The following is a 14,519-nucleotide window of genomic DNA, read 5'->3' as shown; positions in this document are numbered from 1 at the left end:
GAAAGCCTTCCCAGCAGAGTGTAGGCTGTTATAGCAGCAAAGGGGGTACCAACTCCATATTAATGTCCATGATTTTGGAATGAGACGTTCAACAAGCAGGTGTCCACATACTTTTGGACATGTAGTGCATCTCCAGCTGTAGCTAGTGTTGTTTGCACTGTATAACAGTGTCTGAGGAAACAATAGTCTAGAGTAAGATGGCAGCTACTTGTATTCTAGCGCCTTGCTTGTCTTGGTGGAGACGAAGGTCACTATTTTTAAGATACTGTAGTTTGTCAGCGTAAATGCATTGCCTCTTGAAGAAAACACCTAGAAACACTGTAAATGTCACTGAAACACAATACAATAACATCTAGTGTGTTAAGAGTGCTCTCTTTTCCCAAATACTGATCCCTACACTGAGTACACTCAGTACATACACTATTCTTGTCCTACTCCAGGAGACATCCATTCGTAACAGTTCTGATTGCACAACTCCTGAGCTGTAATATTATCCCCTCCTCTCCTCATCTCTCTCTCCTCTCCTCCTCCCTCTCCTCTCCTCTCCTCCTCCCTTTCCTTTCCTCATCCCTCTCTCTCTCCTATCCTCTTCTCCTCCTCCCTCTCCTCTCCTCATCTCTCTCTCCTCCTCCCTATCCTCTCCTCATCCCTCTCTCCTCTCCTCATCTCTCTCTCCTCTCCTCATCTCTCTCTCCTCTCCTCCTCCCTCTCCTCTCCTCTCCTCTCCTCCTCCCTCTCTCCTCTGCTGTATGTATGAGCCAGCCAGAGCCCTAGGGCTCAGCTTGCACCAGTATTACACGGATGTCATGTACAATCACACATCTACTTTCAGCAGCAGCACCCACACCCACTCACAGCTACACATCAAGGGCCTCTTGGGATCCCATCATCGCAGCTGTTTAGGGAAACACGTCACTCACACACATCAACCGTCACAGATTACTAACGATGGAACGATGGATGGAAAACACTTTCAAAAGTGTCATGGGATTCTGAAGCTCTAAATCGTGTCTGCCGCATACATTCAAATCAAATCAAGTTTTATTTGTCACATACACATGGTTAGCAGATGTTAGTGCGAGTGTAGCGAAATGCTTGTGCTTCTAGTTCCGACAATGCAGTAATAACCAACAAATAATCTAGCTAACAATTCCAAAACTACTACAATTCCAAAACTACTACCTTATAGACACAAGTGTAAGGGGATAAAGAATATGTACATAAAGATATATGAATGAGTGATGGTGCAGAGCGGCATAGGCAAGATACAGTAGATGGTATTGAGTGCAGTATATACACATGAGATGAGTATGTAAACAAAGTGGCATAGTTAAAGTGGCTAGTGATATATGTATTACATAAGGATACAGTAGATGATATAGAGTACAGTATATACGTATACATATGAGATGAATAATGTAGGGTATGTAAACATTATATTAGGTAGCATTGTTTAAAGTGGCTAATGATATATTTGACATCAATTCCCATTATTAAAGTGGCTGGAGTTGAGTCAGTGTGTTGGCAGCAGCCACTCAATGTTAGTGGTGGCTGTTTAACAGTCTGATGGCCTTGAGATAGAAGCTGTTTTTCAGTCTCTCGGTCCCAGCTTTGATGCACCTGTACTGACCTCGCCTTCTGGATGATAGCGGGGTGAACAGGCAGTGGCTCGGGTGGTTGCTGTCCTTGATGATCTTTATGGCCTTCCTGTGACATCGGGTGGTGTAGGTGTCCTGGAGGGCAGGTAGTTTGCCCCGGTGATGCATTGTGCAGACCTCACTACCCTCTGGAGAGCCTTACGGTTGTGGGCGGAGCAGTTGCCGTACCAGGCGGTGATACAGCCCGACAGGATGCTCTCGATTGTGCATCTGTAGAAGTTTGTGAGTGCTTTTGGTGACAAGCTGAATTTCTTCAGCCTCCTGAGGTTGAAGAGGCGCTGCTGCGCCTTCTTCACGATGCTGTCTGTGTGGGTGGACCAATTCAGTTTGTCTGTGATGTGTACGCCGAGGAACTTAAAACTTACTACCCTCTCCACTACTGTTCCATCGATGTGGATAGGGGGGTGTTCCCTCTGCTGTTTCCTGAAGTCCACAATCATCTCCTTAGTTTTGTTGACGTTGAGTGTGAGGTTATTTTCCTGACACCACACTCCGAGGGTCCTCACCTCCTCCCTGTAGGCCGTCTCTTCGTTGTTGGTAATCAAGCCTACCACTGTTGTGTCGTCCGCAAACTTGATGATTGAGTTGGAGGCGTGCGTGGCCACGCAGTCGTGAGTGAACAGGGAGTACAGGAGAGGGCTCAGAACGCACCCTTGTGGGGCCCCAGTGTTGAGGATCAGCGGGGTGGAGATGTTGTTGCCTACCCTCACCACCTGGGGGCAGCCCGTCAGGAAGTCCAGTACCCAGTTGCACAGGGCGGGGTCGAGACCCAGGGTCTCGAGCTTGATGATGAGCTTGGAGGGCACTATGGTGTTAAATGCCAAGCTGTAGTCGATGAACAGCATTCTCACATAGGTATTCCTCTTGTCCAGATGGGTTAGGGCAGTGTGCAGTGTGGTTGAGATTGCATCGTCTGTGGACCTATTTGGGCGGTAAGCAAATTGGAGTGGGTCTAGGGTGTCAGGTAGGGTGGAGGTGATATGGTCCTTGACTAGTCTCTCAAAGCACTTCATGATGACGGAAGTGAGTGCTATGGGGCGGTAGTCGTTTAGCTCAGTTACCTTAGCTTTCTTGGGAACGGGAACAATGGTGGCCCTCTTGAAGCATGTGGGAACAACAGACTGGTATAGGGATTGATTGAATATGTCCGTAAACACACCAGCCAGCTGGTCTGCGCATGCTCTGAGGGCGCGGCTGGGGATGCCATCTGGGTCTGCAGCCTTGCGAGGGTTGACACGTTTAAATGTTTTCCTCACATCGGCTGCAGTGAAGTAGAGTCCGCATTTTTTAGTTGCGGGCTGTGTCAGTGGCACTGTATTGTCCTCAAAGCGGGCAAAAAAGTTATTTTAGTCTGCCTGGGAGCAAGGCATCCTGGTCCGTGACAGTGCTGGTTTTCTTTTTGTAATCCGTGATTGACTGTAGACCCTGCCACATACCTCTTGTGTCTGAGCCGTTGAATTGAGATTCTACTTTGTCTCTATACTGACGCTTAGCTTGTTTGATTGCCTTGCGGAGGGAATAGTTACACTGTTTGTATTCGGTCATGTTTCCAGTCACCTTGCCCTGATTAAAAGCAGTGGTTCGCGCTTTCATTTTCACGCAAATGCTGCCATCAATCCATGGTTTCTGGTTTGGGAATGTTTTAATCGTTGCTATGGGAACGACATCTTCAACGCACGTTCTAATGAACTCGCACACCGAATCAGCGTATAAAAATATAAAGCATCCTCACATGACTAACAAGACTTGGAAGGATGGCATAGCGAGTCTAGTAAAATAGGACATAAAAAATAATCAAGAATTACATGGAAATGGTTAGGAAAGAGTGGGGTAAGTTCAGCCAAAGTGTTAAGTTGAGCCACCCTTGTTTCTAGGAAACCATACACAAAATGTATCATTTGACCAAATATTTAGGAAGGGATCATCATTTCATGGAGTCTGTGAAGGAAGTCTGTGAGTCTGTGAAGGAAGAAACCACATAGAAAAAGTCATATGCAAGTTAGGTAAAAAAAAAAAACGGATTTTCACTAAGTCAAATTAATTTCATGATGCTTGTCCCTCAACTGAAGTAGATCATTTAAGTCCATCCTTGTAACTGTGTGGGCTAATACAGTCAAAATGTTTGCCTTGGGGTAAGTTGAGCCAATGTTTGAGCAAATGGCAAGCTGAGCATATTGAAGTGTTTACTTCACAGGCATAATGCAAGGCATTATCGCTGGGATATGAGGTAACAACAGGGCCTGGCCTATTTTAAATGTGTTTAAAAAAAGTGTTTGTTAGGTCTTAAGCCTGTGTTAAAATATGCTTAAAATTATTAAAATACAAAAAAATGATTGTGATTGTGTTGAATTGTGTTTGGGAAATAAAGATAGACTTGGTTTTAAAAAGTAGTGGTTATATTTCATTCAGTACAGAAATGTGTAGGCGGCTTAAATTACCCTGTTCTGCTGTTCAACTTTCCCCAAGAGACCACTTTTTTTGGACAAGCTATGTTTTCAAAACTGTAATGTTCACATGAATTCTGATTATTTCCAGGAATACACAACATCCTGAAATATATGTAGGTACCTTTGTTAATAGGTATACTATATTTCCCTTGACGGAATGATGCTGAATGTAAAAAATGTCTCAACTTACCTCAGTCACCCCTCTGCTTATTTTTTACTTAGTCAGATAAAGAGAACCAAATTTATCTGACTTCAACAAGGCTTCCTTGTAAAGTGCATTCACCTAAACTAACCTAGAGACCTGAGTTACAACTTTGCTCCTGCTTTCCATACCAAGAGGCAGATGGTATGTCTCAGGGAGCCAGACCCGTGTACGAGGGACAGAGGTGCCCTCTGAATGTCAGCCCCAACATTCCTCCCCATTAACTCTCCCATAAGTGATTGGTCCCTCCTCTCCATTTCTCATTCCGATTGGCAAGCCAGACTCTCTCTCTCTCTCTCCAGTTCAGCCATGCATAAATCTCCCTCACAGCACCATGGCGATTAGCCATCATTGGGATTGCCCACTCCCTCCACTCCAGACCCAGGGACAGACAAAAATGACAAAATACAATTACAAAAAATGAAATACAACACACTTGTATTTTGAAATGTATTTAATAAAATACATGTATTTTGTATTTTAAAATACAGAAATTACATTTGAAAATAGCCGGCCGGAACAGCAACAAAAATCACAGTAACAGTTACAGACACGTTTTACTTGCTATGACTGTAATATGTTGTTCTTTATCTACCATAGTTAAGAGAGCAGTATTTCTGTTACATGCATTTGAAATACAGTACTTATTTGAATTACTTCTGAGTATTTTGTATGTTGTATTGCACTGGGCTGAACTACACTCCAATTTATTTTGTAACAAGATACTTTCGAAAGCTGTCATTTGTATTTTCTCACCCTCTTCCATAGATTTACACAGTAATTTTGATGACTTCCAGATGACATCCTCCAACCTATCAGAGCGCTTGCAGCATGAACTGACATGTTGTTCACCAAATCAAAGGGTCAGAGAATGAATCTACTGAAAGCATAAGATACATCTAGCTAGCACTGCAGTGCATAAAATGTGGTGAGTAGTTGACTCAAAAACAAAGACAATAGTTTTCAATACATTTCTTAAACAATTAAGGAGAAACAGCAAAGAGAGAGAGATATTTGGTTGGATTTTGTTTTCTTCAGTTTCACTTATGCTAGCTATTGCAGCTAATTTAGCCTACTCGACAACCTGACTCAAACAGAGAGGAATGATATTCATGTTAGCTAGGTGCTAAGGCTAACCAACACTTCCAAATCAAGGTAAGCTTTCGGTTTTAATAATTTATTACCACCGGGGCCTGGCGGTGTAACTGCTAAACTGCTTGCTATATGGTACTGAGTGATTGTACACATGGATTGGATTGTGGGCTTACTAATGTGTTAGTTCTAGTAGCTACTGTATATTGACTATGACGTTAGCTAATATGGTGACAATGATGTAGGCTGTGTGTAGTGGTTATGGTATGAAGGTTTGGCTTGGAGAGTTTATTTTGCCTGGTAACAGACAGCTGTTGTCCACAAGAGAAGGGAAAATAAGAGAGGAGGAGAGCGTGCAGATGTGATGATACTGTTTGTATGGCTGCTATAAAAGTGAACTGTGTGTACGGGGGATCATGGGTGTATTTATTCTGCCAAAACTGCTGCAAAACATTTCTTAAACAGAAACAAACGGAGTGGCCGGTGTGTTTACGGACATATTCAATCAATCCCTATACCAGTCTGCTGTTCCCACATGCTTCAAGAGGGCCACCATTGTTCCCGTTCCCAAGAAAGCTAAGGTAACTGAGCTAAACGACTACCGCCCCGTAGCACTCACATCCGTCATCATGAAGTGCTTTGAGAGACTAGTCAAGGACCATATCACCTCCACCCTACCTGACACCCTAGACCCACTCCAATTTGCTTACCGCCCAAATAGGTCCACAGACGATGCAATCTCAACCACACTGCACACTGCCCTAACCCATCTGGACAAGAGGAATACCTATGTGAGAATGCTGTTCATCGACTACAGCTCGGCATTCAACACCATAGTACCCTCCAAGCTCGTCATCAAGCTCGAGACCCTGGGTCTCGACCCCGCCCTGTGCAACTGGGTACTGGACTTCCTGACGGGCCGCCCCAGGTGGTGAGGGTAGGCAACAACATCTCCTCCCCGCTGATCCTCAACACTGGGGCCCCACAAGGGTGCGTTCTGAGCCCTCTCCTGTACTCCCTGTTCACCCACGACTGCGTGGCCACGCACGCCTCCAACTCAATCATCAAGTTTGCGGACGACACAACAGTGGTAGGCTTGATTACCAACAACGACGAGACGGCCTACAGGGAGGAGGTGAGGGCCCTCGGAGTGTGGTGTCAGGAAAATAACCTCACACTCAACGTCAACAAAACTAAGGAGATGATTGTGGACTTCAGGAAACAGCAGAGGGAACACCCCCATCCACATCGATGGAACAGTAGTGGAGAGGGTAGCAAGTTTTAAGTTCCTCGGCATACACATCACAGACAAACTGAATTGGTCCACTCACACAGACAGCATCGTGAAGAAGGCGCAGCAGCGCCTCTTCAACCTCAGGAGGCTGAAGAAATTCGGCTTGTCACCAAAAGCACTCACAAACTTCTACAGATGCACAATCGAGAGCATCCTGGCGGGCTGTATCACCGCCTGGTATGGCAACTGCACCGCCCTCAACCGTAAGGCTCTCCAGAGGGTAGTGAGGTCTGCACAACGCATCACCGGGGGCAAACTACCTGCCCTCCAGGACACCTACACCACCCGATGCTACAGGAAGGCCATAAAGATCATCAAGGACATCAACCACCCGAGCCACTGCCTGTTCACCCCGCTGTCATCCAGAAGGCGAGGTCAGTACAGGTGCATCAAAGCTGGGACCGAGAGACTGAAAAACAGCTTCTATCTCAAGGCCATCAGACTGTTAAACAGCCACCACTAACATTGAGTGGCTGCTGCCAACACACTGTCAATGACACTGACTCAACTCCAGCCACTTTAATAATGGGAATTGATGGGAAATGATGTAAATATATCACTAGCCACTTTAAACAATGCTACCTTATATAATGTTACTTACCCTACATTATTCATCTCATATGCATACGTATATACTGTACTCTATATCATCGACTGCATCCTTATGTAATACATGTATCACTAGCCACTTTAACTATGCCACTTGGTTTACATACTCATCTCATATGTATATACTGTACTCGATATCATCTACTGTATCTTGCCTATGCTGCTCTGTACCATCACTCATTCATATATCCTTATGTACATATTCTTTATCCCCTTACACTGTGTATAAGACAGTAGTTTTTTGGAATTGTTAGTTAGATTACTTGTTCGTTATTACTGCATTGTTGGAACTAGAAGCACAAGCATTTCGCTACACTCGCATTAACATCTGCTAACCATGTGTATGTGACAAATAAAATTTGATTTGATTTGATGATTTGGAATGAAACGGGGATGGTCCTACCTGAATTTGTTCAATAGAAACTCTTGTTTTAGTTGCAAAACTTAACATTTTGCAACTGTTTAGACTAATGATTACATCCAAGATTTGCTAGATGCAGGTAAGATTGTGCAAGGTGGTATTGAATGTGTCACTGTTCGTCCGCCTCATTACTCCTTTTTGTCTCGACCTGTGCACCTATGTTACAAACATTCATTTGTAGGCTTGGTTGTCGAGTATTCGAGTATTATGTAGTAGCCTAAACCTATCAGTGTTACATTGAGCTGGAAGACGGACAGACAGTCATTCAATATGCTGTAATAGAAATAAGGCCATGATTATTAAAAAATTAAATCATCCTCCCTAATCTTAAACGACACTGACCACCATGGATGTATATGTAAAATGTAACAATTGCAAAGCATGCTGAGTATTACTCTTACGAGCTCTGCCCTGAAACAAGGCCAATGACAATACCCAGTGTGCTTTGCAGCTGTTCATTTTAAAATATACATTTACATGTTGGTCATTTAGCAGACACTCTTATCCAGAGTGACAGTGCATTCAACTAAGGTAGATAAACAACAACATATCACAGTCATAGCATTTAACTAAGTTAGATAAACAACAACATATTACAGTCAGTGCATTTAACTAAGTTAGATAAACAACAACATATTACAGTCAGTGCATTTAACTAAGTTAGATAAACAACAACATATTGCAGTCATAGCATTTAACTAAGTTAGATAAACAACAACATATCAGTCAGTCAGTGCATTTAACTATTTAACTAAGTTAGATAAACAACAACATATCACAGTCATAGCATTTAACTAAGTTAGATAAACAACAACATATCGCAGTCAGTGCATTTAACTAAGTTAGTTAAACAACAACATATCACAGTCATAGCATTTAACTAAGGTAGATAAACAACAACATATCACAGTCAGTGCATTTAACTAACTAAACAACAACATATCACAGTCAGTGCATTTAACTAAGTTAGATAAACAACAACATATCACAGTCAGTGCATTTAACTAAGTTAGATAAACAACAACATATCACAGTCATAGCATTTAACTAAGTTAGATAAACAACAACATATCACAGTCATAGCATTTAACTAAGGTAGATAAACAACAACATATCACAGTCAGTGCATTTAACTAAGTTAGATAAACAACAACATATCACAGTCAGTGCATTTAACTAAGTAGATAAGTTAGATAAACAACAACATATCACAGTCAGTGCATTTAACTAAGTTAGATAAACAACAACATATCACAGTCATAGCATTTAACTAAGTTAGATAAACAACAACAGATCACATTCATAGCATATAACTAAGTTAGATAAACAACAACATATTACAGTCAGTCCTTTTAACTAAGGTAGATAAACAACAACATATCACAGTCATAGCATTTAACTAAGTTAGATAAACAACAACATATCACAGTCATAGCATTTAACTAAGTTAGATAAACAACAACATATTACAGTCAGTGCATTTAACTAAGGTAGATAAACAACAACATATCACAGTCATAGCATTTAACTAAGTTAGATAAACAACATATTACAGTCAGTGCATTTAACTAAGTTAGATAAACAACAACATATTACAGTCAGTGCATTTAACTAAGTTAGATAAACAACAACATATTACAGTCAGTGCATTTAACTAAGTTAGATAAACAACAACATATTACAGTCAGTGCATTTAACTAAGTTAGATAAACAACAACATATTGCAGTCATAGCATTTAACTAAGTTAGATAAACAACAACATATCGCAGTCAGTGCATTTAACTAAGTTAGATAAACAACAACATATCACAGTCATAGCATTTAACTAAGTTAGATAAACAACAACATATCACAGTCAGTGCATTTAACTAAGTTAGATAAACAACAACATATCACATTCATAGCATTTAACTAAGTTAGATAAACAACAACAGATCACAGTCATATCATAACATATCTCAGACTGGCCAATAAAAATAAAAGATTCATATGGGCAAAAAGAACACAGACACTGAACAGACACTGAACAGAGAACTTTAATGCCTAGAAGGCCAGCATCCTGGTGGAAAATGTCCAAATGACATCAGTTTGACCTGCTGACTTGTCAGCTTCTTCACTGTTGATGTTGAGACTGGTGTTTTGCGGGTACCATTTAATGAGGCTGCCAGTTGAGGACATGTGAGGCGTCTGTTTCTCAAACTAGACACTCTAATGTACTTGTCCTCTTGCTCAGTTGTGCACCGGGGCCTCCCACTCCTCTCCTTAGTCTGGTTAGTCAGTTTGCGCTGTTCTGTGAAGTACATCAGAGTACTTAACACAGTGTTGTACGAGATCTTCAGTTTCTTGGCAATTTCTCGCATGGAAATGCCTTCATTTCTCAGAACAAGAATAGACTGATGAGTTTTTGAAGAATTATTTGTTTCTGGTAATTTTGAGTCTGTAATCGAACCCACAAATGCTGATGCTCCATATACTCAACTAGCCTAAAGAAGGCCAATTTTATTGCTTCTTTAATCAGAACAACAGTTTTCAGCTGTGCTAACATAATTGCAAAAGGGTTTTCTAATGATCAATTAGCCTTTTTAAAATGATCAACTTGGATTAACTAACACAGGAACACAGGAGTGATGGTTGCTGATAATGGGCCTCTGTACACCTATGTAGATATTCCATTCGAAATCAGCCATTTCCAGCTACAATAGTAATTTACAACAATAACAATGTCTACACTGTATTTCTGATGAATTTGATGTTATTTTAATGGACAAAAAATGTGCTTTTCTTTCAAAAACAAGGACATTTCTAAGTGACCCCAAACTTTTGAATGGTAGTGTATATGAAAATTAACATACCAAAATGATCTGCAAAGCACACTAGCTATTATTATTGGCCTTGTTTCAGTGCGGAGCTCATGATAATAATATCACCATGCTTTGCAATTGTACATTTGTACCAACGTAGGGTGAAAGGGGGACACAAAATGGAGAACCACAATATAAAAATGGTATAGAAAAGTATTTTGTATTTTGAAAATACAAATTACAGCGCTGAAAGTTATCTTGTTACAAAACACATTGGATTGTAGTTCAGCCCAGTCTAATACAAATGACAAAATACTATTTCAAATACATGTAACAGAAATACTGCCCATCTCTGTCCACACCACACCACTCCCTCCACTCCACACCAAGCATCACGTCAATGTCAGGGCCTCACTCTGATGAGGTTGGCTGATTCAAAACCTTGTGGACCAAACCCCTTTTCCTCACAACACCGCAAGGTTTTGTCAGGGCCGTACTCTGAGGCTGACTCCCTATTCTGCCTCTACTCCTTACAAAACAGTTCATCACGTTGTTGCTGCTGTTTTCAATTCACACACAAGGATAACAAAGGATGTTCATATCAATAGAATTACGTACTCTTAGGCAGATTTATCTAAAAATAAAATGGCTTGTCTGCGTTTAGAGCCTTTTGAAATGGTTGGGGAAATTATAAATGGTGGGAAAATAAGATATCAGAGATGCAATGGGAAGTGATTTGCATGGGCCAGAAAGGGGAAGTGATTTGCATGGGCTTTAGATGTCTTAGCCTGGCTCTTAACTGGGGATGACCTCTTTCAGGGCCATGCTCCCCTAACGCCTAATTACTCTGCTGCCTCATTAGAAATCTGCTTCGACGGCTTTTATTTAATATGGACAAGGACATCATAGGTCAGATTAAAGAGGAATAAAGATGAAAAGTTTTGTTGCATGAACAATAACATACCTGTACTGTACAGAGTATATCAAAAACATATACAGCTTCTGTACCCAAATGCAGTAAAATGAAAAACAGTATCACTCTTAGGCCCATTCCTCTAACATGCAAACTAGATCTGGGCATCCAACTGATGAGAGCAGCCTCTGATCCCCCACACAGCTCAATATCTCGATTTATTGTGGAGAGCTGACGGCAGAGTCGGGACGGGACGCAAATGCCAGCTTGATGTTTTCACTCAGACCCAACGGCCATCATGAAAGATTAACTAGTCCAGAAACTTCCCTCCACACGTTCTCTCATCCCATGTCCCATGTCCCTTGTTTTCTTTTTCTCTCTTTTCTCCACTTGCCCAAGCAGCTCTCCTGTGGGTCCAGCCCATATGTCTGCCTTGACTAGCCCCGGGCGCAGAGAGCAGCAGGACGGAAAGTGGCAATCTTCATTCAGACATGCAGCACCAGCAAAGTGTTGAAGGGGAAGTCAAATACTGCCTTTATTATTTATTTGTTTCAGAAGATTGTGCCTAGCTTATTTTTCATCAACTATGCATATCTGAAGTATTTGTTGCTCCAGTACTCAAGCTTTCTCAGTTTCAAGAGATAAACCTGAAGATAAGCAAACGCCACCTTCCTTTTATTTTCACAAGACAACACAACTCAGCATCAGTTAGAGAGTTCGGTCCTTTAGAGTTCTGTTATTATTTCATTCCACCTCTGCATGGTATCTGTCCTTTTATGGTTATCTATAAATATAACAATTATTGCCAAAATACATTTGTTTTCATTTAGAATATGGTAAAGGGTCCAGGTGATAATTTTCTGGGACTACAGAGACATCTCTTAACGTTTCATCCTGGGATGTCAAACTGAACCTTGCTGTCAGTGGATTACCACTAGGATAACAATCTAAGAATTCCCAGAGGAACAGTCAAACTAAGTAGCAGGAAGTTCGACTCAAATCAGCACTGACATCTGGGACTCATCTGACGGGGCAGTCTCTACGTTTGATGAAGACGCTTGAAGCATTTCAGTGAAATTATAAAAACATGCTTTCATTTTTTATAAATAACTTGATAACAGTGAACTTCAGAGAGTCCTTATCATATAAATATATACTGTATCTCAGATAGCATGCTATTCATGACAGAACATTTCTTTTTTTCTCCTTGTAAGCATGTACACAATGCCAGAATTAAAACTAATTATAAAAGGGGAATTTCTTCAGATCCCTTAATTAACCACATTTTAGAAATTTGCGACATTTCTCCAAACCTATTCCACACACCGGCTCTGATTTGAAATGTCCTGGATATAATAATAATGGTTTAAAATACCAGGGAGAGACTCTTATGTTGCTCATGTGGACTGGACCAGGCAAGAAGCCGTGTTTTGTCCATAGCACTCAAAGAATCATCTATCAAAGAGATCCTCCTGCTTCATCCTCCTGCTTACAAACACAGCAATGATCCTCAGGCTTAGTGCTGCTATGACATTGTGTTGTGTGGTGTATGCTTTGGGAGTCCGGTGAACATACTGTGCTGCTGTGGAGAGAGTCTTTCTTGGCATTGACCTTTGCTGGTATGTGGTTCCCTGACAGTGTTGGTACAGTAGATCAATATGTGTTGTGAAAGGGATAAACACTCCAAACTGTGGTGCTCTTGAGGGTTTCCATAGTGATGGTGGTGTGTATTAATGGTGATCCAGTGGAGACATTGACCTTTATTGGTCTGTGCAGCAGCATTGGTTTTTGCTAGCCAGTAGACATTTACTCCTGCTGGAGGTGATTTAAAGGGTGATTGAGAAGACACTGACATTTTCTACCGTGGACAGTGGTATGGTTGAGCAGTGCATATTTTGACTCGCCAGAGCAACAGATCTAGACTGGCCTGTGACTACTCTGTGTGTATTCGAAGAGTGGTAAACTGACTGACCTGTGCTGCTCTGGATGGTCCTGACGGTGGTGGTGGTGGTCCTGGGGGGTGAGGAGGGCAGCAGGGACATCCCGTCATCCTCTGAGCAGCCCTGGTCCATGGCCCTCACATAGCTGTTTCTACGCATGCGGAAGCAGCTCGGCATGGGCAGGTCCAACGCATCCATGGCCTGCGACTCCATCTCACTGTACACCTGCTCACACACCTGCTCTATCTGCCCGTTCACCTCCACCTCACTCACCTGCAAGGGGGCGAGGTGTCGGGGACGATGGGGGAGAGAGGGGTGCAGCACAACCGGACATCCAAATATCAGTACCCTAACCTGGAGAACGCACCATAGAAGAGCCACTTACCTAGAGTTTAATAGCCGTGCACATTCAATGCTGAGGGGCAGAGTAAACACATCTGAAATCATTAGGAGAGGTAAGGAAGAGAACTACAGAAGAAAAAGAGGAACCACAATGCAGCAGTAGCAACAGGAGGAAGAGTCAGAGGGAATGGGAGCGTGCAAGTGCAATGAAGAGATTGTTTGGGATGATGAGGATATTTAATTTCGGGTCTAAGACAGAGCTCTGCATTATTGAAGCAAGGAGTTGGGCATTCCCTTCTCAACTTGTGTTTCCTCTATTCCTGTTATCCTCTCTCCTCGACTCCTTTTCAAAACACAGAAAAGTAACCTTGGATCTTCGAGAAAAGACAAATTGAGAAAAGGTAAGACAAGAACCAGAGCATCTAAGATGGTTTAATAACATACTGTAGGTTAGGGTGGGATAAGGATGCTTTGGATATGGTCTAAAGCTCCAAAAGACAAGAGCTTGAGGGGCTTTTGGCAAGACTAATGCTGAGATGTTTGTAATTCCATCTGATTTTCACTGATAACTGAGAGTGGGTATTAAACAAGAAACAGTTGGTGAATACTGATCCTTAATCCAAATCTTTATCGCATTTTAGTTTGGGAGATTTCACAGATTTGAAACATGATTGTTCAGTGAGTTATATTTGCATTACAGACATGAAAAGCAAAAGGTCACTCATTAGAAATATTTTGTGTGACTAGTTTATTCTGAAAATACTTTTGTATCTACAATGTCCTTGGAATAGATTATTGT

General features: G+C 41.8%; 1 protein-coding gene across 4 annotated transcripts in view; it reads right to left on the bottom strand.

The window, feature by feature from the left end:
* LOC112260496 (disks large-associated protein 1) overlaps positions 1-14,519 on the bottom strand; it is a 112,596-nt gene that overhangs the window by 15,480 nt on the left and 82,597 nt on the right. For all 4 annotated transcript variants that reach the window (XM_024435648.2, XM_024435650.2, XM_024435649.2 and 1 more), the window contains exon 6: positions 13,411-13,651. In XM_024435648.2, the coding sequence (XP_024291416.1) occupies positions 13,411-13,651 (241 nt within the window). The remainder of the gene's footprint in view (positions 1-13,410; positions 13,652-14,519) is intronic.

This window comes from Oncorhynchus tshawytscha, linkage group LG10 (genome assembly GCF_018296145.1).
Source record: "Oncorhynchus tshawytscha isolate Ot180627B linkage group LG10, Otsh_v2.0, whole genome shotgun sequence".
Classification (NCBI taxonomy): Eukaryota; Metazoa; Chordata; class Actinopteri; order Salmoniformes; family Salmonidae; genus Oncorhynchus; species Oncorhynchus tshawytscha.
Note: the sequence above shows the minus strand (reverse complement) of the source record. Positions and strands in the feature narration are given on the sequence as shown.